We start from the raw sequence: 27,691 nt of genomic DNA on the forward strand, positions 1-27,691 counted from the left end.
CAGCTTTTCCCTATAAAGGGCTCTGTCATGAATATATTCAGCCCTGCAGGCCGGGCAATGTCTATCATAACCACTCAGCTCTGCTGTTGTAATATGAAAACAGCCATAGACCCATGTCAGCTAGTGGGCATGGCTTTGTTCCAATAAAACTTTATTTTACAAAACAGGTGGAATTTGGCCAGTGGGCTGTCATTGGTCAACCTCTGAAATAGAGACTAAAAGGGGTTGCTATTTTTTTTTTTTTTTTTTTTTTGTAGTTTTAGTAGAGACAGGGTTTCACCATGTTGGCCAGGCTGGTCTTGAACTCCTGACCTCAAGTGATCCACCTGCCTCACCCTCCCAAGGTGCTGGGATTACAGGCATGAGCCACCAGCACCTAGTCTGGGGTTGCTATTTGCTATTTTAGAGAAGTCTCTGGTGTGGGAAAGGAGGGTTTGAGATGATGATGGAACAAGCCAAGCAGATATATGGTAGAATAATATTCTGAGCAACAAAGGCAGCCAGTGCCAAGGTCCTGGGGCAGAAGTATGCTTGACCCATTTAAGGAATGCTAAGAACTACAGATTGTGTTCTAAGCATGATGAGGTTTTGTTTGTTTGTTTGTTTTGTTTTGATTTTTGTTTTTTGCTTTTTTTTGAGACGGAGTTTCGCTCTTGTTGCCCAGGCTGGAGTACAATAGTGCAATCTTGGCTCACCGCAACCTCCGCCTCCCGGGTTCAAGCAATTCTCCTGCCTCAGCCTCCCGAGTAACTGGGATTACAGGCATGCGCCACCACACCTGGCTAATTTTTTTTTGTATCTTTAGTAGAGATGGGGTTTCTCCATGTTGGTCAGGCTGATCTCGAACTCCCGACCTCAGGTCATCCGCCCACCTCAGCCTCCCAAAGTGCTGGGATTACAGGTGTGAGCCACCGCGCCTGGCCAGCATGATGAGTTTTGAGCTGGGTATGTCCAATCATTTACAGCCTGAGGGTTATCTTCTCACCATGGAGAATCATGAGAAGATTGAAATATTTCTATAGAAACCCACTGAATATTCTCTCCTTTCCTTAGATAATCTGGCAGCTGAGCTAGAAGCCAACCTCGGCCTCATTGAAGAAATTTCAGGTTATCTAAAAATCCGCCGATCCTACGCTCTGGTGTCACTTTCCTTCTTCCGGAAGTTACGTCTGATTCGAGGAGAGACCTTGGAAATCGGGTACGTGGGCCTGAGTGCTAACTAGGAAGTTTGGGCATTAGAAAAACAAGGATTTTTTTTGGCCAGGTGCGGTGGCTGATGCCTGTAATACCATCACTTTGGGAGGCCGATGCGGGTGGATCACTTGAGGCCAGGAGTTCAAGACCAGCCTGGCCAACATAGTGAAACCCCATCTCTACTAAAAGTACAAAAATTAGCCAGGTGTGGTGGTGCACACCTGTAATCCTGGCTACTTGGGAGGCTGAGGCAGGAGAATAGCTTGAACCTAGGAGACAGAGGTTGCAGTGAGCCAAGATCACACCACTGCACTCCAGCCTGGGTGACAGAGCGAGACTCGGTCCACAAAAAAAAAAAGAAGAAAAACTTAAGGATTTTTAAAAAAACAAATAAAAGTTATGTGACAAAACCTCAGGAGAAAAGAACTTGGAATGTGCCTAGAGGTCCATCCAGCCAAAAATTGTAAAAGCTGTTTTATAGTCATTCTTGAGAAACAAAAGTGGGAGCAGCCCAACCTTGGTGCCCATCCTCCAAGGGCCCAGGCTGGAATTTTTGCTAAATAGGGCATCCGGCTGTTTGGGCTACATTGTAAGTAGAGTTTAACGTGCACAAAATGGACATTTCTTCTTAGTCCCAGTTGTCCATCCTAATTTCTGGGATGGACTCCATCTCAGTGTATTCCAATATATTCCAGCCTTCTCCTTGAGGTCCTAGAAACTCTGTTAGTAAAACAGCAGGAACTCAGACTAACTGTGTTTTACGCAGATCAAGATTGACTCATAGGCAGGAGGTCTGTGGAAGACCCAGGTTCTTTCCATCTTTGTGCTCTTCATGGTCACTAGATGGCTGCCTCAGCCCCAGCCTCACATCTGTAGAACAGACAGCCAATGGGGAAAGGGACAAAAGGACATGTTAATCAACATGAGCTGGTACGTGATTCGAGAAGGTGGTCTAAACAATCTAGTTTAGACTATATTGTCTGCTGGAGTGCACTCCAGCAGACAATGTAGTCTCTGGGCAACAGAGTGAGACTCCGTCTCATTTAAAAAACAAACAAACAAACAAAAACCTTCAGTGGCTCCTTTCTGCTTATTAAGGACGGTCACACGTTCTTGGTCTTGGTCTGGCACGCAGTATACTAGAGGGTCTGGTCCATTGCAACTCCAGCTATTTCCTGTCACCTATTGGCCAAAACAGGCTACTTGGCTCTTCCCTGAGCTCAACTTAGGTGCCTCTGTGTCATCGGTATTTCCCCTGTTTGCAGAAATTGGTTTCTGCAAAACCTATTCCTCAGTCCATCACAGACTCACCACCCCCCTTCAAGACTGAGCTGAGCCTCCTTCCTGGCCATGAAAACTTCCTCAACTTCCCCCGTTATCCCCATTCAACAAATATATGTTGAGTATGTGCCAAGCAAGTGGAGAGGATTAGGGATACAGCACTGAACAAGATCAACTCCAGGCATGGCCATACCATCTTGGAGCTGTAGAAGACCAGCTGTTGAATGACTAGATGTGTGTGTTATTTCCATAGGAACTACTCCTTCTATGCCTTGGACAACCAGAACCTAAGGCAGCTCTGGGACTGGAGCAAACACAACCTCACCATCACTCAGGGGAAACTCTTCTTCCACTATAACCCCAAACTCTGCTTGTCAGAAATCCACAAGATGGAAGAAGTTTCAGGAACCAAGGGGCGCCAGGAGAGAAATGACATTGCCCTGAAGACAAATGGGGACCAGGCATCCTGTAAGTCACTGGTCCCCAACCTTTTTGGCACCAGGGACCGGTTTAGTAGAAGACGGTTTTTCCACGGATTGGTAGGGGGTGGGGATGGTTTCGGCATGATTCAGTGCATTACATTTATTGTGCACCTTATTCCTATTATTGTTACATTGTAATATATAATGAAAGAATTGTACAACTCACTATCAGGTAGAATCAGTGGGAGCCCTGAGCTTATGTTCCTGCAACTAGATGGTCCCAGCTGGGGGTGATGGGAGACAGTGGCAGATCATCAGGCATTAGATTTTCATAAGGAGTGTACAGTCTGGATCCCTCACGTGCACAGTTCACAATGGGGTTCATGCTCCTATGAGAATCTAATGCTGCCACTAATCTGATAGGAGCCAGAGCTCAGGTGGTCATGCGAGCGATGGGGAGTGACTGTACATACAGATGAAGCTTCACTTGCTCGCCCATTACTCACCTCCCGCTGTACAGCCCTGTTCCTAACAGGCCATGGAGCATACTGGTCTGTGGCCCAGGGGCTGGGGACCCCTGCTGTAAGTGGTCCACAAACCAGATAATGTGGCTGTCCTCTCTCATCCATCACAGTGGCCCCCCGGGGGTGTTATTTCCCTCTAACAACCCATTGTGTGATAGGCTTTCTTACTGAGGGCAGATTCTGCACATTTATTAATATTATCACTATGCTTACTGCATGCAATATAGTACCTGATATGGGGTGAAGTCATACAAGCACTGAATGAATGATGGATGAATGAATGACATCTTCTTATATGTGTATCAGGCTGATGCTGAAGAGTTCAGAGTTGAGTAAAATACCTATGTCAGTCTGCATCTCCTGTGAAGTGACTGCCAAGTTGAAGTTTAGGAGTGCAGAAAATGTATAGAGGGTAATACCCATGAAATGTGAAAGAGAGGAAGAGCTTCCTTTTTTTTTTTTTTTTTTGAGACAGAGTCTTGCTCTGTCACCCAGGCTGGAGTGCAGTGGTGCGATCTTGGCTCACTGCAACCTCCTCCTCCTGGATTCAAGTAATTCTCTCGCCTCAGCCTCCAGAGTAGCTGGGACTATAGGCACGTGCCACCATGCCCGACTAATTTTTTTTGTATTTTTAGTAGAGACAGGGTTTTGCCATGTTGGCCAGGGTGGTCTTGAATCCTGATCTCATGTGATCCTCCTGCCTCGGGCTCCCAAAGTGCTGGGATTACAGGTGTGAGTCACCATGCCCAGCCATGAGGAGCCTTTTGACAATAGCGTAGGTCTGACCTCTGTGAACAGAGAGCAGGAAGGAAGGAGGATAGGGCTGGGAGAGCCTCAGCCAGTGGTGCATCCCTGAGTCTTGTCCAAACCCAGAAAGGGCTCAAGGCCACGGTTGTCTACAGGGAAGTTCTGCATTGCAATGGGACGGCCAGGTATCCACCAAGCTCAGTCACAGGTGGGGGCTGTCCAGGGAGAATCAGGTCTTGGCTGGAATGCTACAGCGGGTCCTGCAGTTTCTGCAGCTGCAGGCTGCCTGCTGACTGCACTTCCCTGACAGATTCTGAGCAGTGAGCTGCCAGGGGCTTCTGTGACACCTCCATGGGGAGTTAGCTACTTATGTCAAAATGTAGTGCAAGGGCCGGGCATGGTGGCTCACGCCTGTAATCCCAACCCTTGGGGAGGCCGAGGCGGGCAGATCACTTGAGGTCAGGAGTTCGAGAGCAGCCTGGTCAATGTGGTGAAACCCCATCCCTACTAAAAAAAATATACAAAAACTAGCTGGGCGTGGTGGTGGGTGCCTGTAATCCCAGCTACTTGAGAGGTTGAGGCATGAGAATTGCTTAAACCTGGTAGGTGGAGGTTATAGTGAGCAGATACCCTGCCACTGCACTCCAGCCTTGGCAACAGAGCAAGACTCTGTCTCAAAAAAAAAAAAAAAAAAATAGTACAAGAAGAGAGAACGAGGTTGGGGTGAGGTTTAGGAGAGGGTAGAGAATTACTTAGATGCGTCTCTCCAATGTCTAATGGTCTGCAGGCTCTCTAAACTCACTTGGCATGGGTTTATTTGCACTGGAGTTGCACCTCCTTCCAGGTCAGTCTTAGAAGTCCACGTGTGAGACAACATTGTGTCAGGACAAACATCATCCTTGGAAATCCCTTCCTCCAATAACTGTTGGCCGGTTGTCCTTCTCGCGCGGGCACAGATCGCCCTTATTCAGTTGAGTGTCTGGCTGAGTCAAGTCATTGGCTTACGTGAGCGTGAGCGGCCAAGTTGCAAAACCGTTTCTTGCCTTTGAATCTCCCCCCATTCATACTCAGCCAGGCACATGGGGAGGAGACCCTTAGGGGAATAGCAGCCGGACCGCTCCCTTCTCACAGTCCCTCCAGGAAGTGTGGGGGTCCCAGGCTTTGGTCTGAAACTACACTGAAATAGCTTGTTTTTGCCTTTTGTTTTAACTTTCCCAGGTGAAAATGAGTTACTTAAATTTTCTTACATTCGGACATCTTTCGATAAGATCTTGCTGAGATGGGAGCCGTACTGGCCCCCCGACTTCCGAGACCTCCTGGGGTTCATGCTGTTCTACAAAGAGGCGTAAGTGGAAGAGTTAGACCTTGCAGAGGCGAGGGCCGGCTGGCTCTGTGCTTGCCTCGTTTGTGCCCCAATCTGCCCCTCTCGGGTTCCTCTCTATCTCCCTCCTCCTCCTGGAATAAATACCTTAGGTTCCTTTTTACAATCTCACCGGTCAATGGTCTACAAAGTCAATAATGTCTGCTTTTATCAAATGCCGAAAATGGAAGCGGGCAGCTTTCCCGTAGAAGCCCAGACTGGCCAGTTTCCTGGGACAATATTCCCTTTTGCCTTGCCTGTGTATGTCTCATCAGATATCCTTTGTAGTCAGGAGCTCAGTCTACTGAGCGCATGTCATCAAATGTATTGCTTATCTATTTTTCATTTTTTTCCCCAACTTTTTTTTTTTTTTTTTTGAGACGGGGTCTTGCTCTATCACCCAGGCTGCAGTGCAGTGGCACGATCTTGGCTCACTGCAACCTCTGCCTCCTGGGTTCAAGCAATTCTCCTGCCTCAGTCTCTTGAGTAGCTGGGATTACAGGCATGTACCATCACACCCAGCTAATTTATGTATTTTTGGTAGAGACGTGTTTTGCCATGTTGCTCAGGCTGGTCTCAAACTCCTGACCTCAGGTGTTCCGCCCACATTGGCCTCCCAAAGTGCTGGGATTACAGGCATGAGCCACCACACCTGGCCAGTGTAATATTAATAATAGTTCTAGCCCCCAAGATTGATCTTGTGCCTTGCTGAGAACTTACAGTCTAATCTTATCAATAACTTGTGAGGAAATTCCTGCTATTACTATTATTACAGATTGAGTATCCCTAATCTGAAAATCTGAAATCTGTAATGCTCCAAAATCCAAAGCTTTTTGAGGGCCGACCTGATGCTCAATGGAAAAGCTCATTGGAGCATTTCAGATTTCAGATTTTGAGATTCGAGATGCTGAACCGGTACAATGCAAATTAACTAGTAAAATGCAAATATTTCAAAACCCAAAAATATCCACAATCTAAAACACTTCTGGTCCCAGTCATTTATTTATTTATTTATTTTTAGACAGTCTCGCTCTGTCACCCAGGCTGAAGTGCAGTGGTGCGATCTCGGCTCATTGCAACCTCTGCTCCTGAGTTCAAGCGATTCTCTTGCCTCAGCCTCCTGAGCAGCTGGGATTACAGGCGCCCACCACCATGCCTTGCTAATTTTTGTATTTTTAGTAGAGATGAGGTTTCGCCATGTTGGCCAGGCTGGTCTCGAACTCCTGGCCTCAAATGATCCACCCACCTCAGCCTCCCAAAGTGCTGGGATTACAGGCGTGAGCCACCACGCCTGGCCAAATCCCAAGTATTTTGAATAAGGGATACCCAAGCTGTGTTTTTTTCATTGAGATGTCAGGTTTGGCGGTTTCTTTCTCTTCGGCTGTTCCCGAGTTATTTTTTCTTGCGGCATAAGATTGTTGGGTGAGTAAGATGTGACCCTACAGGATATAACTTCCCAGGTCTCACCTGCACGGTGCTCAATGTGACGGTCTTTTTTTTTGGGGGGGGATGGAGTCTTTCTGTGTCGCCCAGGCTGGGGTGCAGTAGCCGGATCTCAGCTCGCTGCAAGCTCCGCCTCCCGGGTTCACGCCATTCTTCTGCCTCAGCCTCCCGAGTAGCTGGGACTACAGGCGCCCGCCACCTCGCCCGGCTAGTTTTTTGTATTTTTAGTAGAGACGGGCTTTCACCGTGTTAGCCAGGATGGTCTCAATCTCCTGACCTCGTGATCCGCCCATCTCGGCCTCCCAAAGTGCTGGGATTACAGGCTTGAGCCACCGCGCCCGGCCGTAATGTGATGGTCTTATAAAGGTAACCGCCTTGCTGTTTTGTCTTGAAAGCCCTTACCAGAATGTGACGGAGTTTGATGGGCAGGATGCGTGTGGTTCCAACAGCTGGACGGTGGTAGACATTGACCCGCCCCTGAGGTCCAACGACCCCAAATCACAGAACCACCCAGGATGGCTAATGCGGGGTCTCAAGCCCTGGACCCAGTATGCCATCTTTGTCAAGACCCTGGTCACCTTTTCGGATGAACGCCGGACCTATGGAGCCAAGAGTGACATCATTTATGTCCAGACAGATGCCACCAGTGAGTGTGTCTTGGGAATGTGAATTTGTCTATGAATCGGACCTCTGGCTTTTAACAGGCTGACGTGGCGAGGTTGTATAAAATGCTCCTTGATACGGTTATTACCTTTTTTTTTTTTTTTTTTTTTGGAGACAGGGTCTTACTTTGTCACCCAGGCTGGAGTGCAGTGCAGTGGCATGTTCACGGCTCACTGCAGCCTCAAACTCCCAGGCTCAAGCAATCCTCCTGCCTCAGCCTCCTAAGTAGAAGGAATTATCAGAGTATACCACTATGTGTGGCTATCTTTTTTGAGACAAAGTCTGGCTTCGTCACCTGGACTGGAGTGCAACAGCACGATCTTGGCTCACTGCAACCTCTGCCTCCCCAGTTTAAGTAATTCTCCCATCTCAGCCTCCTGAGTAGCTGGGACTACAGGCATGCACCACCACAGCCAGCTAATTTTTGTATTTTTTGTGGAGACAGAACATTGCTTTGTTACCCAGGCTGGTCTTGAACCCCTGGCCTCAAGTGATCCTCCTGCCTTGGCCTCCCAAAGTCCTGTGATTAGAAGTGTGAGCCACCTCACCCAGTCAGTTATTGGCTTTTAAAGGAGCTGAGTATTAAGGTTTATAGTTTCAGATGAGGTAGTAGCAACAAGCCACTTGATGGGAATATTTATATTTTTCATCCTATTATGAAAAATTTTCAAATATTCACAACATAGAAAGAACGACAGCCCCACAGGCAGCCGCCTCCCAGCTTCAACCTTTGGTCACTTTTGTTTCATCTCGATGTCTTTTCCCTCTTCCCACTTGTTACTTCTTTTTGTTTTGTTTTGTTTTGTTTTGTTTGGTTTGTTTGTTTGTTTTGGCCTGGAGTATTTCATAGCAATTTAATTATGTTTTGTTTGTTTGTTGGAGATGGAGTCTCACTCTGTCACCCAGGCTGGAGTACAGTGGCACTATCTGGACTCACTGCAGCCTCCACCTCCCAGGTTCAAGTGATTCTCCTGCCTCAGCCTCCCAAGTAGCTGGGATTACGGGTGTGCACCACCATGCTTGGCTAATTTTTGTTTTGTTTTGTTTTGTTTTGTTTTTTGATACAGAGTCTCACTCTGTTGCCCAGGCTGGAGTGCAGTGGTGTGATCTCAGCTCACTGCAACCTCCCTGTCCCGGTTCAAGTGATTCTCCTGCTTCAGCCACCCAAGTAGCTGCAACTACCAGGCATGCCACCCATGCCCAGCTAGTTTTTGTATTTTTAGTAGAGACGGGTTTCACCATGTTGACCAGGATGGTATCGATCTCTTGACCTGCAATCCGCCCACCTTGGTGGGATTACAGGCGTGAGCCACCATGTCAACTTTTGTTTTGTTTTGTTTTGTTTTATTTTCGAGACTGAGTTTCGCTCTTGTTGCCTAGACTGGAGTGCAATGGCGCTATCTCAGCTCACTGCAACCTCTGCCTCCTGGGTTCAGGCAATTCTTCTGCCTCAGCCTCCTGAGTAGCTGGGATTACAGGCATGCGCCACCACGCTTGGCTAATTTTGTATTTTTTTTTTTGTAGAGACAAGCTTTCTCCATGTTGGTCAGGCTGGTCTCAAACTCCGGATCTCAGGTGATCCGCCTGCCTTGGCCTCCCAAAGTGCTGGGATTACAGGCGTGAGACACCACGCCCAGCCATTTTTGTATTTTTAATAGAGACGGAGCTTCACCATGTTGGCCAGGCTGCTCTGGAACTCCTGACCTCAAATGATCCGCCCACCTTGGCCTCCCACAGTACTGGGATTACAGGCGTGAGCCACTGGGCCCAGCCTAATTATATTTTTAAATATATAAAAATATTTTTTAAATATTTTTATATATTTAAAACCTAAGTGCTTCTCTTATAGCAGTAGTTCCCAAATGGGGTTAACTGCTCTTCCAGGGAACAGTTGCCAATCAATGTCTAGAGACATTTTTGGTTGTCACAGCTGTGGAGATGAAACCACTGGCATTTCGTGGGTGGAAGCCAGAGAGGCTGTTTCATGTCCTGCAACACACAGGATGCACCCTCCATCATGACAAAGAATTATCCAGCCCCAAAAGCCAACAGTGCTGAGGATGAGAAACCCCGTCCTATAGGCTCAAAATCAGCTTTTTTTTTAGACAGAGTCTTGCTCTGTCGCCCAGGCTGGAGTGCAATGGCGCAATCTCGGCTCACTGCAAGCTCCAACTCCTGAGTTCACGCCATTCTCCTACCTCAGTCTCCCGAGTAGCTGGGACTACAGGCGCCTGCCACCATGCCCGGCTAAGTTTTTGTATTTTCAGTAGAGACAGGGTTTCACTGTAGTCTTGATCTCCTGACCTCATGATCCGCCCGCCTCGGCCTCCCAAAGTGCTGGGATTACAGGCGTGAGCCACCGCGCCCAGCCCTTTTTTTTTTTTTTTCAACGGAGTTTCGCTCTTGTCTCCCAGGCTGGAGTTCAATGGCGCGTTCTCGGCTCACTGCAACCTCTGCCTCCTGGGTTCAAGATTCTCGTGCCTCAGCCTCCCAGGAAGCTGAGATTACAGGCGCCCACCACCATGTCCAGCTAATTTTTGTTTTTTTTTTAGTAGAGACACGGTTTCACCATGTTGGCCAGGTGTGGTCTCAAACTCCTGATCTCAGGTGATTCAGGTGATTCGGTCACCTGAAGTGCTGGGATTACAGGCATGAGCCACCGTGCCCGGCCTCGAATTCAAACTGTATAAATCACCCTATCTTCTTCAGTTAATCCCCTCTCATCCTATATCTTTCAGTGATACCAAAAGACAGTTTTCAGAAACGTCTAGCTCCCAGGTGTTTGGACTCCTTCCCCACCACCCCCAGCTCCCTCGGCCACCTCTGTTACTTTGGGTTTTTTGGGTTTTGTTTGGTTGGTTGGTTTTTTTTTTTTTTTTTTTTTTTTTTTTCTTTCTTTCTTTCTTTGAGAAAGGATCTTGTTCTGTCGCCCAGGCTGGAGTGCAGTCGTGCGATCACAGCTCACTGCAGCATCAGCCTCCTGAGTTCCAGCGATCTTCCCATCTCAGCATCCCAACTAGCTGGGACCACAGGCGTGCTTCCTCATGCCTGGCTGATTTTTATGATTTTTAGTAGAGATGGGGTCTTGCTATGTGACCCAGGCTGGTCTCAAACTCCTGAGCTCAAGCAATCCTCCCGCCTCAGCCTCCCAAAGTGCTGGGATTACAGGTATGAGCCACTCTGTCAGCCACCTCTGTTCTTGAGGGGAAGGTTTTGTAGACTGAATGCCAGGTCATTAACACGATCCAGTGGCTTCAAGTCTGCCCCATGACTGGGTTCAATTAGGGACAGATGTTAATCGGAAAAATGTGAGTTTATTGGTCTCTTCCCACTATCCTCTCTTTCCTCAGCGGCATCTACCCAGAGCCCAGAACAGAGAGAGTTTAGCTCATAGTCAGAGAGCGTTAGTGTTTGTTGCAGAAAAGGATAAATGAATGCTCACATAATGTGGGCTGTGAATGGGCTACCGCTTGGTATCCTGTGCCCTGATTGGGTGAGGATTCCCTGTATGTCTCCAGTTTTCTCCGATGTTAAAGAACACTGCGGCAGCCGGACACGGTGGGTCACACCTGTAATCCCAGCACTTTGGGAGGCCAAAGCAGGCGGATCACCTGAGGTCGGGAGTTCGAGACCAGCCTGGCTAACATGCCAAAACCCCATCTCTACCAAAACTACAAAAATTAGCCAGGCATGGTAGCGGGCGCCTGTAGTCCTAGCTACTCAGGAGGCCGAGGCAGGAGAATGGCTTGAACCCGGGAGGTGGAGGTTGCAGTGAGCCAAGATCACGCCACTGCACTCCAGCCTGGGTCACAGAGCAAGACTCTGTCTCAAACAAAACAAAACAAACAAAAAACAGAAACCAAAACCGAAACAAACAAAAAACAAAAAATACAAACAAAACAGACAAAACAAAAAACATAACAAAAACAAAACAAAAAACAAAAACACTGCAGCAAACATCCTTATAATGTCTTTTTTTTTTTTTTTTTTTTTTGAGACAGAGTCTCACTCTGTCGCGAGGCTGGAGTGCAGTGGCACAATCTCGGCTCGCTGCAACCTCCACCTCCCGGGTTCAAGCCATTCTCCTGCCTCAGCCTCCCCAGTAGCTGGGACTACAGGTGTGCACCACCACGCCTGGCTAATTTTTTTTTTTACTTTTAATAGACACGGAGTTTCACCATGTTGGCCAGGATGGTCTCGATCTCCTGACCTCGTGATCTGCCCACCTTGGTCGCCCAAAGTGTTGGGATGAGTGCTCTCATGATGTCTTTAGTGTGTCCCCGGCATCCGTCCACCAGCTTTTTGTGCACACTCTTTCTCACAATGGACCCATTTCCTTTCTCTTTGGCAGACCCCTCCGTGCCCCTGGATCCAATCTCAGTGTCTAACTCATCATCCCAGATTATTCTGAAGTGGAAACCGCCCTCCGACCCCAATGGCAACATCACCCACTACCTGGTTTTCTGGGAGAGGCAGGCGGAAGACAGTGAGCTGTTCGAGCTGGATTATTGCCTCAAAGGTGAGTGCGGGCAGCTGTGCTGGGATGGGTGGGGTTTGCCCACATGTAACTGATGCACTTTGCTTCACCTCTAGCGGAGCAGCCATCCCTTCCCGTGTCTCAGTGTCGGGAGCCACACACACACGCTCCGTTCGATCTCATACGAAAACATACATACATGTTTTTATCTATTTATTTATTTACTTTATTTATTTACTTTTTTGATATGGAGTTTCACTCTTGTTGCCCAGGCTGGAGTGCAACGGCGCGATCTTGGCTCATCGCAACCTCCGCCTCCCGGGTTCAAGCGATTCTCCTGCTTCAGCCTCCCGAGTAGCTGGGATTACAGGCACCTGCCACCTCGCCCGGCTAATTTTTGCATTTTTAGTAGAGATAGGGTTTTACCGTGTTGGCCAGGCTGGTCTTGAACTCCTGATCTCAAATGATCTACCCGCCTCGGCCTCCCAAAGTGCTGGGATTACAGGCATGAGCCACCGTGCCCAGCCCTGGCTAAGTTTTAAACTTCTTTTTGTAGAGATGGAGTCTCCTTATATTGCTCAGTCTGGTCTCAAACTCCCAGCTTCAAGCAATTAACCTGCCTCAGCCTCCCAAAGTGCTAGGATTATAGGCATGAGCCACTATGGCTTATACATACACTTTTTTTTTTTTTTTTTTTTTTTTCCTGAGATGGAGTCTCGTTCTGTCACCCAGGCTGGGGTGCAGTGGCCGGATCTCAGCTCACTGCAACCTCCACCTCCCGGGTTCACGCCATTCTTCTGCCTCAGCCTCCCGAGTAGCTGGGACTACAGGCGCCCGCCACCACACCCAGCTAATTTTTTGTATTTGTAGTAGAGACGGGGTTTCACCCCGTCAGCCAGGATGGTCTCAATTTCCTGACCTTGTGATCTGCCCGCTTCGGACTCCCAAAGTGCTGGGATTACAGGCGTGAGCCACCATGCCCGGCCTACATACACATTTTTAAACACCATAACACAAGCACACACTCTGAAGATTTGTGTCAAAACCAGATTTTCCACATGTCTTGGCACCATTTCCCTCGGGATTTTCTCCTCTTCCCTCTCCTTCGTTCTCCCTCCCTGTCTTCCTTGTCCTCTTCATCCCTCCTCACACTGATCAGGATGCAGCTGTGTTAACCCATGCAACGCTTCCGTGCAAAGCTAGAAACACAACTCATGGTTATTGACAAAGTCAGGGAAGGATTTTGGCCCCACTGAGATCCCTTAGTTGTAAGGATCGAAGGCAGCAAAAATCGATTATCTCGTATCTCCCACCCCACACTGTCAATTAAAAATGTCCACCAGGGGGCCGGGCGCGGTGGCTCAAGCCTGTAATCCCAGCACTTTGGGAGGCCGAGACGGGCGGATCACGAGGTCAGGAGATCGAGACCATCGTGGCTAACCCGGTGAAACCCCGTCTCTACTAAAAAATACAAAAAACTAGCTGGGCGAGGTGGCGGGCGCCTGTAGTCCCAGTTACGTGGGAGGCTGAGGCAGGAGAATGGCGTGAACCCGGGAGGCGGAGCTTGCAGTGAGCTGAGATCCGGCCACTGCACTCCAGCCCGGGCGACAGAGCGAGACTCCGTCTCAAAAAAAAAAAAAAAAAAAATGTCCACCAGGCTTGGCACTCATGCCTGTAATCCCAGCACATTGGGAGGCCAAGGTGGGAGGATCACTGGAGGCCAGGACTTTGAGACCAGCCTGAGCAACATAGCAAGATCCCATCTCTACAAAAATTTTTAAACAATGGTGGTGTACACCTGCAGTCCCAGTTACTCAGGAGGCCCAGGTGGCAGGATCTCTTGAGCCCAGGAGTTCAAGTCTGCAGTGAGCTATGATTATTCCACTGCACTCCAGCCTGGGTGACAGAGCAAGACCCTGTCTCCATTAAAAAAAAAAAAAAATTTAAAATTAAAAAAATACGAATGACATTAAGTGCATTCACAATGTTGTGTAATCATTTTATTGTATAAAAATTATATTTATAAATATAACTTATAAATAATTACATAAATAATTTTTATTATAAAACTTAATGACAAATTTTTCAGTCTTAATCTTGTTACTTAATGGACTGCCGTCCATCTGAAGGAAAATGGATTAATATTTAAAGTCTCAAACTAGCGTGTATACATTAGTTTAAAATTATTATTATTATTATTATTTTTGAGACGGAGTCTTATTCTGTCACCCAGGCTGGAGTGCAGTGGCTTGATCTCAGCTCACAGCAACCTCCACCTGCCGGGTTCAAGCAATTCTTGTGCCTCAGCTTCCTGAATAGCTGGGATTACAGGTGCTGCCACTACACCCAGCTAATTTTTTTGTTTTTAGTAGAGACAGGGTTTCATCATGTTGGCCAGGGTGGTCTTGAACGCCTGACCTCAAATGATCCACCCGCCTCAGCCTCCCAAAGTGCTGGGATTACAGGCGTGAGCCACTGCACCCAGCCCTAAAATTATTTTAACATTGGGTTTTTTAAAAACCCATCAAACCGGAGAAGGATCTGTCACTTTTTTCTTTTTCTTTTTTAAGATGGGGTCTCACTCTGTTGTCCAGGCTGGAGTACAGTGGCACAATCATAGCTCACTACAGCCTTGAACTCCTGGGCTCAAACGATCTTCCCACCTCAGCCTCCTGAGTAGCTGGACTACTCAGAACTATAGGCCTGAGACACTACACCTGGCTAATTGTTTAAAATAATTTTTTAGGCTGGGTGCAGTGACTCATACATGTAATCCCAGCACTTTGGGAGGCCGAGGTGGGCGGACCACCAGGGGTCAGGACTTCGAGACCAGCCTGGCCAACATGGCAAAACCCCGTCTCTACTCAAAATACAAAAAGTAGCCGGGCATGGTGGCAGGCGCCTGTAATCCCAGCTACTCAGGAGGTTGAGGCAGGAGAATTGCTTGAACCCGGAAGGCAGAGGTTGCAATGAGCTGAGATCGCACCACTGCACTCCAGCCTGGGCAACAAAAGTGAAACTCCATCTGAGAAAAAATATATAATAATAATAATAATGTTTTAGAGGTGGGGATCTTGATATGTTGCCCAGGCTGGTCTCGAACTCCTGACCACAAGCGATCCTCCTGCCTCAGCCTCCCAAAGTGCTGGGATTACAGGCATGAGCCACTGCACTGGGCCCATTTTTCTCTTTCGTGTTGGTTTCCTTGTGTGTCTTGATGTCTTTTTCTTGAGATATTTTCTGTTAGTGATATTCTCAGTCCACGACCCTGGAGGAGAAGGCCAGGGGGCCGCTGGCGAGTGAGGTGTGGCTGCGGCCGGGAGCTCAACATTTGCTCTTGGCTCCAGCCCTGACCTGCTGAAGGGTTTTGGCCACGTTCCCAAGCAAGTCACCGTCTGCCTCCTTTTTGGGAGAAGGGGCGGGAGGACAGATGATCTCTGGGAGCTGTCCCAGCTCTAAGCTCATATGCTATATGTGTGTGTGTGACATCATCCCCGCCTGAACCGAGGGTTGCAAACGTGATTTATCTCCTTCGATGCTTTATATAACTCCAGGGTGAGTCCAGTCATCAGCTCAGCTCTAAGCTGTTGGCCCTGCATTCAAGTAACCAGAACCACCCATGAGAGCTGCCACCAGCAATGTCACTCAAAGATTTCTTTCTTTCTTTTTTTTTTAAAATTCCGAAAGTCTAAATCTCTAATTACCAAGGGACCGTTTAAACATGGTTTTATTTGTAATTGTCGCAAAGTTAATATCATTAAAAGGAAACTCACTAAGGACAAATTCTGTGTGATTTCACTCCTAGGAGGTCCCTAGAGTCCTCAGATTCGTAGAGACAAAAAGTAGAATGGGGAGTGCCAGGGACTGGGGAGGGGACGGGTTGGGGACAGAGTTTCAGTTTGGGAAGATGAGAAAGTTCCGGAGATGATGGTGGTGATGATTGCACAACACTGTGAATGCGCTTAATACCACAGAACTGTGCACTTAAAATGGTTGAGATTTACCGGGCACAGTGGCTCACGCCTGTAATCCCAGCACATTGGGAGGCCGAAGTGGGTGGATCACTTTGAGGCCAGGAGTTCGAGACCAGCCTGGGCAACATGGTGAAACCCCGTTTCTACTAAAAATACAGAAATTAGCGGCCGGGCGCAGTGGCTCACGCCTGTAATCCCAGCACTTTGGGAGGCCGAGGTAGGCAGATCACGAGGTCAGGAGAGCAAGACCATCCTGGTTAACATGGTGAAACCCCGTCTCTACTGAAAATACAAAAAATTAGCCAGGTGTGGTGACGGGTGCCTGTAGTCCCAGCTACTTGGGAGGCTGAGGCAGGAGAATGGTGTGAACCCAGGAGGCGGAACTTGCAGTGAGGTGAGATCACGCCATTGCACTCCAGCCTGGCTACAGAATGAGACTCCATCTTAAAGAGAAAAAAAAAAAAGGCCGGGCACGGTGGCTCAAGCCTGTAATCCCAGCACTTTGGGAGGCCAAGGCGGGCGGATCACAAGGTCAGGAGATCGAGACCACAGTGAAACCCCGTCTCTACTAAAAATACAAAAAATTAGCCGGGCGCGGTGGCGGGCGCCTGTAGTCCCAGCTACTCAGGAGGCTGAGGCAGGAGAATGGCGGGAACCCGGGAGGCGGAGCTTGCAGTGAGCCGAGATCGCGCCACTGCACTCCAGCCTGGGCAACAGCGTGAGACTCCGTCTCAAAAAAAAAAAAAAAAAAAAAAGATTGAGATGATAAATTGGTAAATTTTATGTGACATTTATTTTTCCACAATTTAATACACACACACACACACACAAATAAATAAGCTTACTAACCCTTCCTGTTAATATCACTAGGGTATGTGCTGTTATCGTAAAATAGACATCACATACAATTTATTATTGTAACTGTGTTTAAGGGCACAGTTTCGCTGCATCAAGTGCGTTGCCGTGGTTGTGCGACCATCACCACCATCATCTCCAGAACTTTCTCAACTTCCGAAACTGAAACTGTCCCCATGAAACACTCACTCCCCTTCTCCCTCCCCCAGCCCCAGCACCCACCATCCTCCTTTATGTCTTTGTGAATCTGATGACGCTAGATACTTCATTATGCTTAATTTTTCTTTTTTTCTTTTTTTTTTTTTTGAGACGGGGTCTCGCTGTGTTGCCCAGGCTGGAGTGCAGTGGCACAATCTTGGCCCACTGCAAGCTCCGCCTCCTGGGTTCACGCCATTCTCCCACCTCAGCCTCCCGAGTAGCTGGGCCCTACAGGTGCCCGCCCACCACGCCCGGCTAATTTTTTGTATTTTTTGGTAGAAACGGGGTTTCACTGTGTTAGCCAGGATGGTCTCGATCTCCCGACCTCGTGATCGCCTCGGCCTCCCAAAGTGCTGGGATTACAGGCGTGAGCCACCGCGCCTGGCCCATTGTGCTTCATTTTTCTAATCTCAGAAAAACCACAGTGTACCAGGTTTCCTGCAGTGGATTCTAGGAAGAGGTAGCAGGTATCAGGAATGATAGCTGTGCCTGAACAAATATCCCTTCCTCTCCAAATAATAATAATAATAATAATAATAATAATAATAATACCAGGAGCTTCCCTTATTCAGGCAGTTCTACATTTTTTTTTTTTCCATCTGTATTGCTGTAACTAGCTCCCATCAGAGTTAACCCAGGCAGGTTATTCTATGTCTATTTATAAACATAAGAAGTATTTTCCAGTCTCTCGTAGGCTTTTAAAGCTGTATAAATACTTGGGTTTCCGAGCCGATACTCACCATTCACAGGAAGGTACTTGATACACGATTTAGAGCTTACTGTCTATCCTGGAGGCATTAAGGGGAGGACAGAACAATGGAATTTCCTTTGCTCAGCAGCCACCAGGCACCAAGCAAGGTGGCAGCAGGGGAGGTGACTCTCCAGGGACTGTTGCAGATTTTGCTTGTAAAGAGCTGTGTCCGTCCATATTAGTGGCTGTACCGGAGGCGTAATTGTGCTTGCACCATGGGTCACAAGAACCCTGGAATTTGACTTCAGGGGTTAAGACATGACCAGTTGCGGTACTTAAGTATTGTAGGCTGGGTGTGGTGGCTCATGCCTCTAATCCCAGCACTTTGGGAGGCCGAGGCGGGCAGATTGTTTGAGCTCAGGAGTTTGAGATCAGCCTGGCAAACATGACAAAACTCCGTCTCTACCAGATTAAAAAAAAAAAAAAAAAAATTGGCCAGGCATAGTGGCTCATGCCTGTAATCCCAGCACTTTGGGAGGCCAAGGCAGGTGGATCACCTGCGGTCAGGAGTTCGAGACCAGCCTGGCCAACATGGCGAAACCCCATCTCTAATAAAAATACAAAAAATTAGCCAGGCGTCGTGGTGCATGCCTGTAATCCCAGTTACCCGGGAGAGCTGAGACAGGAGAATCGCGTGAACCCGGGAGGCAGAGGTTGCAGTGAGCCAAGATTGCGCCCAGCCAAGACAGCCTGGGCGACAGAGCAAGACCTCATCTCAAAAAAAAGAAGAAGAAAAAAGAGAGAAATAGTATTGTAGTTTTAGGACTCTGTTACCTTTATAAGCTACTGGTGTTCTTCATTTATTAATTTTTAAATTCCCTTTTCTGTACGTATTTGAAAAATTCCTTCCTCTGTCTCCTCTCATGCCTTTAGGTCAGGGTTTCTCTACCTTGTGTTTTTGATATCTGGTGTTGGATCATTCTCTGGGGTGGGGCTGTCCTGGGCATTTCAGGGTACTGAGCAGCATCCCTGGTCTCCACCCCATTCCACGCTCCAGGAGGATGCTACAGCCAGGTCCTGATACCTAAAAATATCTCCAGATGTTGCCCAATGTCCCTAGCGGGACACCCACCGCCACGTCCGGCTAACTTTTGTATTTTGAGTAGAGACGGGGTTTCGCCATGTTGGCTAGGATGGACCTCCTGACCTCAAGTGATCCGCCCGCCTCAGCCTCCCAAAGTGCTGGGATTACAGGAGTGAGCCACCGCGCCTGTCAGTTTCTATTAGGTTGGTGCAAAAGTAATTGTGGTTTTTTGCTATTACCTTTAATGGCAAAAGCTGCAATTACTTATGCATTAACATAATAAAACATGTTGACATGCCCTTCTCAGATGACACTCTAGACACAGATATTTTATGTATTTATTTTTTTGAGATGGAGTCTGGCTCTGTCACCCAGGCTGGAGTGCAGTGGTGCCATCTCGGCTCACTGCAACCTCTACCTCCCAGGTTCAAGCGATTCTCCTGCCTTGGCCTCCTGAGTAGCTGGGATTACAGTCATGCACCACCACATCCGGCTAATTTTTGTATTTTTAGTAGAGACGGGGTTTTACCACATTGACCAGGCTGGTCTTGAACTCCTGACGTCAGGTGGTCTGCCTACCTCGGCCTCCCAAAGTGCTGGGATTACAGGTGTGATCTGCCCGGCCTGTTTTTATTGGTTATTTTACTTTATTTTTAGTAGAGATAGGGTTTCACCACATTGCCCAGGCTGGTCTTGAACTCCTGGGCTCAAGTGATCCTCACACCTCGGCTTCCAAAAGTGCCGGGATTACAGGTGTGAGCCACTGTGTTCGGCTATATTTTTAATCTTTGAGACAGGGTTCTACTCTGTCACCCAGGCTGAAGTGTAGGGGCGCAATCACGGCTCACTGCAGCCTCGGCCTCCTGGGCTCAAGCGATCCTCTCACGTCAGCCGTCCAAGTAGCTGGGACCATAGGCATGAGCCATAGTGTCTGGCTTTTTTCCAAAGCGGAACTTGAATCTAGGCTGTGTCTCAGCTCAGCCTCTCTGAGAAGGTGATCCCTCTTCACTGTATGTGTGTGTGTGTGTGTGTGTGTGTGTGTGTGTGTAGGGGGTGTGTGTTTGTGGTGTGTGGCCTGGGTGTTTGTCGTGTGTGTGTGATTTGTGTGGTGTGTGTGTGGGGGGGTGTGGTGTGTTTGTGGTGTGTGGCCTGGGTGTTTGTCGTCTGTGTGTGATTTGTGTGGTGTGTGTGTGATTTGTGTGGTGTGTGTGATGTGTGGCATGGCTGTGTGGTGTGTGTGTGATTTGTGTGGTGTGTGTGTGATTTGCGTGATGTGTGTGGTGTGTGTGTGGTGTGTGTGGTGTGGGTGTGTGTCGTGTGTGGTGTGTGTGATTTGTGTGGTGTGTGGCATGGGTGTGTCGCGTGTGTGGTGTGTGGTGTGGATGTGTGTCGTGTGTGGTGTGTGTGTGATTTGTGTGGTGTGTGTGAGTGGTGGTGGGTGTGTGGTGGGTGTGTGGGGGGGTGTGTGGTGTGTGGTGTGTGGGGGGTGTGTGGTGTGTGTGTGGCTTGTGCTTGTGGTGTGTGTGGTGTGTGTGATGCATGTGTGGTGTGTGTGTGTAGTGTGTGTGGTGTATGTGTGGTGTGTGTGGTGTGTGTGGTGTATGTGTGGTGTGTGTGGTGTGTGTGTGGTGTGTGTAGTGTGTGGTATGTGTGTAGTGTGCATGGTGTGTGGTGTATGTGTGGTGCGTGTGTGGTGTGTGTGTGGGGGGGTGTGGTGTGTGGCGTGTGGTGTGTTGGTGCATGTGTGGTGTGTGTGTAGTGTGCGTGGTGTGTGGTGTGTGTGTGGTGGGTGTGTGTGTGTGGTGTGTGGCGTGTGGTGTGTTGGTGCATGTGTGGTGTGTGTGTAGTGTGCGTGGTGTGTGGTGTGTGTGTGGTGTGTGTGGTGGGTGTGTGTGTGTGGTGGGTGTGGGGGGTGTGTGTGTGTGTGTGGTGTGTGTGTGGTGGGTGTGGGGTGTGTGTGTGTGTGTGTGTGGTGTGTGGTGTGTGGTGTGTGTGTGTGTGTGGTGGGTGTGTGTGTGTGGTGGGTGTGGGGTGTGTGTGTGTGGTGTGTGTGTGGTGGGTGTGTGTGTGTGGGGGGTGTGTGTGTGTGGTGGGTGTGGGGTGTGTGTGTGTGGTGTGTGTGTGGTGTGTGTGGTGGGTGTGTGTGTGTGGTGGGTGTGGGGGGTGTGTGTGTGTGTGGTGTGTGTGTGGTGTGTGTGGGGTGTGTGTGTGTGGTGTGTGTGTGGTGGGTGTGGGGTGTGTGGTGTGTGTGTGGATGTGTGTGGTGGGTGTGGGGGGTGTGTGTGTGGTGTGTGTGTGGTGGGTGTGGGGGGTGTGTGTGTGTGGTGGGTGTGGGGGGGTGTGTGTGTGTGTGGTGTGTGTGTGTGTGTGTGTGTGTGTGTGTGTGTGTGTGGTGGTGTGTGTGTGTGGTGTGTGTGTGGGTGTGTGTGTGGTGTGTGTGTGGTGGGTGTGGGGTGTGTGTGTGTGGTGGGTGTGGGGGGGGGGTGTGTGTGTGTGTGTGTGTGTGGTGTGTGTGTGTGTGTGTGGTGTGTGTGTGTGTGTGTGTGTGGTGGTGTGTGGGGGTGTGTGTGTGTGTGTGTGTGTGTGTGTGTGTGTGTGTGTGGTGTGTGTGGTGGGTGTGTGTGGGTGGGGGGGGTGTGTGTGTGTGTGTGTGTGTGTGGTGGGTGGGGGTGTGTGTGTGTGGTGGGTGTGGGGGGTGTGTGTGTGTGGGGTGTGTGTGTGGTGTGTGTGTGGTGTGTGTGTGGTGTGTGTGTGTGGTGTGTGTGTGGTGTGTGTGGTGGGTGGGTGTGTGTGTGGTGTGTGTGGTGGGTGTGTGTGTGGATGTGTGTGGTGGGTGTATGTGTGATATGTGTGTGGTGGGTGTGTGTGTGGTGTGTGTATGTGTGGTGTGTGTGTGGTGCGTGTGTGTGGATGTGTGTGCACGTGTGTATGTGTGGTGTGTGTGTGGTGCGTGTGTGTGGATGTGTGTGCGCGTGTGTGTGTGGTGTGTGTGTGGTGTGTGTGTGTGGATGTGTGTGCGCGTGTGTGTGTGTGGTGTGTGTGTGGTGCGTGTGTGTGGATGTGTGTGCGCGTGTGTGTGTGTGGTGTGTGTGTGGTGTGTGTGTGGTGTGTGTGGTGTGTGTGTGGTGTGTGTGTGGTGTGGTGGGTGTGGGGTGTGTGTGGTGTGTGGTGTGTGTGGTGGGTGTGTGTGTGTGGTGTGTGTGGATGTGTGTGGTGGGTGTATGTGTGATATGTGTGTGGTGGGTGTGTGTGTGGTGTGTGTGTGGTGCGTGTGTGTGTGGTGCGTGTGTGTGGATGTGTGTGCGCGTGTGTGTGTGTTCAGCCGCAGAGACGTGAGCCCCGCTTTTCTGTTTCTTTCTCCAGGGCTGAAGCTGCCCTCGAGGACCTGGTCTCCACCATTCGAGTCTGAAGATTCTCAGAAGCACAACCAGAGTGAATATGAGGATTCAGCCGGTGAATGTTGCTCCTGTCCAAAGACAGACTCTCAGATCCTGAAGGAGCTGGAGGAGTCCTCGTTTAGGAAGACGTTTGAGGATTACTTGCACAACGTGGTTTTCGTCCCCAGGTCAGGACTTGGCGCTGGGCTCTCTTAGTGGGTGCCAGCTGGCTTGGTGCTGGTCATTGCTTAGGGACCCAGAGGTAGTGGGACCCAGAGACGGCAGAAGGGTAGGTGGAGTCTGAATGCAGCCCTTTCCTGGGTGGAGGAAGAGATCTTGGAATTTCAAAATTTCGAGTGGATTTTTATCAGGAAGAGCAAATAATCACACAAAAGGGGAAAAATGGACAAAACTCAGCCTTTGCCTTTCTTACCTCTCCCAAGCTGGTCTCCATCTGAGTTCCAAAACAAACACCATTAGATTATTAAGGCTTTCCTCTCTCTCTCTCTTTTATTTTTATTTTTTTATTTTTTGTAACAGAGTCTCCCTCTGTCGTCCAGGCTGGAGTGCAGTGGTGCAATTTCGGCTCACCACACCCTCCCCTCCCCGGGTTCAAGTAATTCTCGTGCCTCAGCCTCCCAAGTAGCTGGGACTATAGGCACGCACCACCACGCCCAGCTAATTTTTACATTTTTAGTAGAGACGGGGGTTCACCATGTTGGTCAGGCTGGTCTCGAACTCCTGACCTCAGGTGATCTGCCTGCCTCGGCCTCCCAAAGTGCTGGGATTATAGGTGTGAGCCACTGCGGCTGGCCATGATGATTGAGGGTTTAACTGGGTGCAGTGGTGTAAGCCTGTGGTCCCACCTACTTGGGAAGCCGAGGTGGTAGGGTTGCTTGAAGCCAGCCTGGGCAACATAATGAGACCACATCTCTACAAAAAGACAATTTAAAAATTGGCCAGGCATGGTAATGCATGCCTGAACTCCTAGCCCGTGGGGAGGCTGAGGAAGAAGGATCTCAAGAGCCCAGGAGATCGAGGCTGCAATGAGCAATGATGGCGTCACTGCACTAGAGCCTGCACTCCAGGTGACAGAGCGAGACCCTGTCTCTAAAAAAAAATTAAAAGTATCTGTTCAGATGTTTACCAATGTTATTCATCCGAGCAGACTTTTCTCCCAGAACCATCAATGTGTAAGAATTCTCTTTTTTTTTCTTCTTTTTTTCTTGCATGTTCCCCTATGACCCCAAGTCCAAAAGAATGTTCAGTGGGACAGCCCAGGCATTGAAGTGGTTACTGTTTCACCTGTTAAAAACGAAATGTTGGCTGGGCGCAGTGGCTCCCTCCTGTAATCCCAGCACTTTGGGAGGCCAAAGTGGGAGAATCAGTTGAGGCCAGAGGTGGAGACCAGCCTGAGCAACAGAGTGAGACCCTATCTCTACTGAAAAAGGAAACAAAAATAGCCAGACATGGTGGTGCATGTCTTCTAGTCCCAGCTACTCTGGAGGCTGAGGAGGGAGCATTGCTTGAGCACAGGAGTTGGAGGCTGCTGTGAACTATGATGGCACCATTGCACCCCAGCCTGGGCAACAGAGCAAGACCCTGTCTCAAAAAGGAAAGAAGGAAAGAAAGAGAGAAAGAGAGAGAGAGAGAAGAAAAAAAAGAAAGGAAAGAGAGAGAGGAAGGGAGGGAGGGAGAGAAGAAGGAAGGAAGGAGAAAAAGAAAGAAAGAGAAGGAGAAAATGAAAAGAAAAAGGAAGAAAGAGAAAGGAAAGAAAGAAAAAGAAAGAGGAAGGAAAAGAAAAGAAGGAAGGAAGGGGAGAGAGGGAGAGAGAACGAAAGAGGAAAGGAGAAAGAAAGAGGAAAGAAAGCAGAAAGAGAGAGAGAAAGAAGAAAGAAGGAAAAAAAAAAAAAAAAAAGAAAAAAATGCTGCCAGACTTGGAGAAGTGACTGAGTCGGTTGTGTCCACATGTAGTCACATTTGACATCCCAGGCTGTCTCTGGGGAGAATTTTCTCTGATTTCTTCCCCGTCCCTTGCCGGTCCCCTGCACCTGCTGGTGAAGATTGTAGCTCCCTTCCTCCAGCAAGTGATGGGAGCAAGTGGTCCAGGTTCAAAGCCAGGGTGCCCTTACTCAAACACAATGTGGCCTCCAAGTGTCAGAGCCCAGTGGTCTGTCTAATGAAGTTCCCTCTGTCCTCAAAGCAGTTGGTTTTATTTCCACAGAAAAACCTCTTCAGGCACTGGTGCCGAGGACCCTAGGTATGACTCACCTGTACGACCCCTGGTGCCTGCTCCGTGCAGGGCCGGCGGTGTGCCAGGCAGACGCCTCGGAGAACGCAGGGGTTTCTGTGGCTTTTTGCATGCAGTGGGCTGCTGTGCTGGAGATGAGATGCTTCACAAATTCAGAAATCCAGTGCCTTCACTCTGAAATGAAATCTGGGCATGAATGGTGGGGGGAAATCTTCACTAACACACTCTTGCTACAACATAGAAGCACGTGAGTGCTTCCTGGGTACCTCCTCCCTGCCTTCTGTTTGCAGCCACTGTTGGCTCACTAAACATCTCTTTGCACCTCCCGCGTGCATTTGCAGAAGTGGGTGGGGGTCCCTGGAGTCTGAGCTCCCCGCAGCTGGGTGCCCCGACCCAGCAACTCCTATACCATGAAGGGAGGGTGGTCTGGAAACAGAATATTTTCATGAAAGGGTGACAGGATATGAACAAAAGAACACCGTGTCGCTCACTGAATTCTACAGAGGAGAGTCAGGGACCTTCCTTCCTTCCTTCCTTCCTTCCTTCCTTCCTTCCTTCCTTCCTCCCTCCCTCCCTCCCTCCCTCCCTCCCTCCCTCCCTCCCTCCCTTCCTCCCTCCCTCCCTTCCTTCCTTCCTTCCTTCCTCTCTCTCTTTCTCTCTCTCTCTCTTTCTTTTCTTTTCTTTCTTTCTTTCTTTCTTTCTTTCTTTCTTTCTTTCTTTCTTTCTTTCTTTCTTTCTTTCTTTCTTTCTTTCTTTCTTTCTTTCTCTTTCTCTCTCTCTTTCTTTCTTTCTTTCTGTCTTTCTGTCTTTCTGTCTTTCTTTCTTTTCTTTCTTTCTTTTCTTTCTTTTCTTTCTTTCTCTCTTTTTTTTTTTTTTTTTTTGTTTGAGATGGAATTTCACTCTTGTTGCCCAGTCTGGAGTGCAGTGGTGCAATCTCGGCTCACCTCAACCTCCACCTCCCGGATTCAAGCAATTCTCCTGCCTCAGCCTCCCGAGTAGCTGGGATTATAGGCATGCGCCACCACGCCCGGCTAATTTTTGTATTTTTGGTAGAGACGGGGTTTCTCCGTGTTGGTCAGGCTGGTCTTGAACTCTCGCCCACCTTGGCCTCCCAAAGTGCTGGGATTACAGGTGTGAGCCACCGCGCCGGGCCAGGGACGTTTCTTTTCAACTCGCGTCTTAGGAGAATGAAGCAGTAGGGTCCTGGGAGAGAGGAAAACCTTGGAGAACTTGGGAGAAAGGCAAGGAGATGTTACCCATCGTGGGCTTTTGGGAGGAACAGGAGGTGAGACTAGAGAGGCAAGTTGGGACTACTTGGAGGGATTTTCTTCCTTTAGCGGAGTGTTTATTTTTTTCCAGGCACCTGTGTGGCCTGATATGACCTCTAGTGGCCATTTGCAATACTATCTGTGGCCAAGAAGGATCTAAAAATGTGTGGGCTTGGTCCAAAGTGGATCTCAATCTCAGTCCTGCTATTAATAATATTTGGGGGCCACAGCGGGACGTGGTAGCTCACGCCTGTAATCCCAACACTTTGGGAGGCCCAGGCGGGGCAATCACTTGAGGCCAGGAGTTCGAGACCAGCCTGACCAAGATGGTGAAACTCCGTCACTCCAAGAAATATAAAAATTAGCTGGACGTGGTGACACACGCCTGTAATCCCAGCTACTTGGGAGGCCGAGGCAGGAGAATCGCTTGAACCCTGGAGGCAGAGGTGGCAGTGAGCCGAGATCTCGCCACTGCACTCCAGCCTGGGTGACAGAGCAAGACTCTGTCTCAAAAAAAAAAAAATAATAATAATAATAAAAATAAATACATAATAGTAATTAATAATAAATCATATTTGGGGTCAGATTATTCTAGGGCATGGAAACTGTCCTGGGCAGTGTCCAGCAACACTAAGCAACATCACTGGCTTCCACTCATCTGATGCCAGTAGCATGTCTTCCCCCCAAAGTAATAACCAAAAATATCTTCAGACATTGCTAAATATCCCCCTGGGGGATGGGGGCAGAAGGACCCTTGGTTGAGACCACCAGTTTAGTGTGGGATTGTTGGATAATGAAATGCTGCCTAGGGTGGGCACCGTGGCTCATGTCTGTAATCCCAGCACTTTGAGAGGCCCAGACAGGCGGATCACCTGAGGTCAGGAGTTCGAAACCAGCCTGGCCAACGTGGCGAAACCCCGTCTCTACTAAAAATACAAAACTTAGCGGGGCCATGGTGATACACGCCTGTAATCCCAGCTACTTGGGAGGCTGAGGCAGGAGAATCGCTTGAACCCAGAAATTGGAAGTTGCAGTGAGCCAAGATCACCCCACTACACTCCAGCCTAGGCAACAGAGCAAGACTGTCTCAAAAAAAAAAAAAAAAAAAAAAAAAATTCTGCCTATGTAAGAAGTAGAACACTCGGTTGATGCTTTGTCTTTTGCCACTTCATGGTCTTTTTGGTTATAATCTTTTTGGTATATAAACCCATTTGGCCTATTTGATGAGCCCGTTTTACATCTCTGGTTATTCAGGTATCAATTTCTCAGTAGTTATTCATGAAGCACCAGCGTCTTGGTTATTTTCACAAGACCCATTGCATGTATAGAAATTATCTGAATCTTGCTCATATGGATATATCTTTGGCTTGATAAGTGGTGGAGCTGTTTTCTTTTCCATTCTAGAACGTTGTTGGTCTTTTAATACAAAAAGACCACAAAGAAAATCTTAACAAATGCCCCCAAAGTAGGATTTGTTTTCTTACCACACATTTTCTGGTGACGTTGCAATAGAAACTAAAAGTTAATTTCAAAAGTTTAAACAGAAAACTACTTGTTGGTGGTTAAAAGTTAAACACTTACAGGCTGGGTGCAGTGGCTCACACCTGTAATCCCAGCACTTTGGGAGGCCAAGGCTCCTCACGAAGTCAGGAGCTTGAGACCAGCCTGGCCAATATGGTGAAACCCCATCTCTACTCAAAATACCAAAATTAGCCAGATATGGTAACGCGTGCCTGTGGTCCCAGCTACTTGGGAGGTTGAGGCAGAAGAATCACTTGAACCCGGGAGGCGGAGGTTGCAGTGAGCCAAGATCAGGCCACTGCCCTCCAGCCTGGGCAACAGAGCGAGACTCCATCTAAAAAAAAAAAAAGTTAAAAAGTTA

General features: G+C 48.7%; 1 protein-coding gene across 3 annotated transcripts in view; it reads left to right on the forward strand.

The window, feature by feature from the left end:
- The window catches only part of INSR (insulin receptor), a 192,069-nt gene that overhangs the window by 129,788 nt on the left and 34,590 nt on the right, over positions 1-27,691 (forward strand). For 2 of the 3 annotated variants that reach the window (XM_050770036.1, XM_050770037.1), the window contains exons 5-11: positions 1,054-1,198; positions 2,729-2,943; positions 5,387-5,513; positions 7,367-7,617; positions 11,986-12,153; positions 22,277-22,478; positions 24,515-24,550. In XM_050770036.1, the coding sequence (XP_050625993.1) occupies positions 1,054-1,198; positions 2,729-2,943; positions 5,387-5,513; positions 7,367-7,617; positions 11,986-12,153; positions 22,277-22,478; positions 24,515-24,550 (1,144 nt within the window). The remainder of the gene's footprint in view (positions 1-1,053; positions 1,199-2,728; positions 2,944-5,386; positions 5,514-7,366; positions 7,618-11,985; positions 12,154-22,276; positions 22,479-24,514; positions 24,551-27,691) is intronic. The other variant, XM_050770038.1, reaches the window with a different exon arrangement.

Source organism: Macaca thibetana, chromosome 19, assembly GCF_024542745.1.
Source record: "Macaca thibetana thibetana isolate TM-01 chromosome 19, ASM2454274v1, whole genome shotgun sequence".
Taxonomy (NCBI): domain Eukaryota; kingdom Metazoa; phylum Chordata; class Mammalia; order Primates; family Cercopithecidae; genus Macaca; species Macaca thibetana.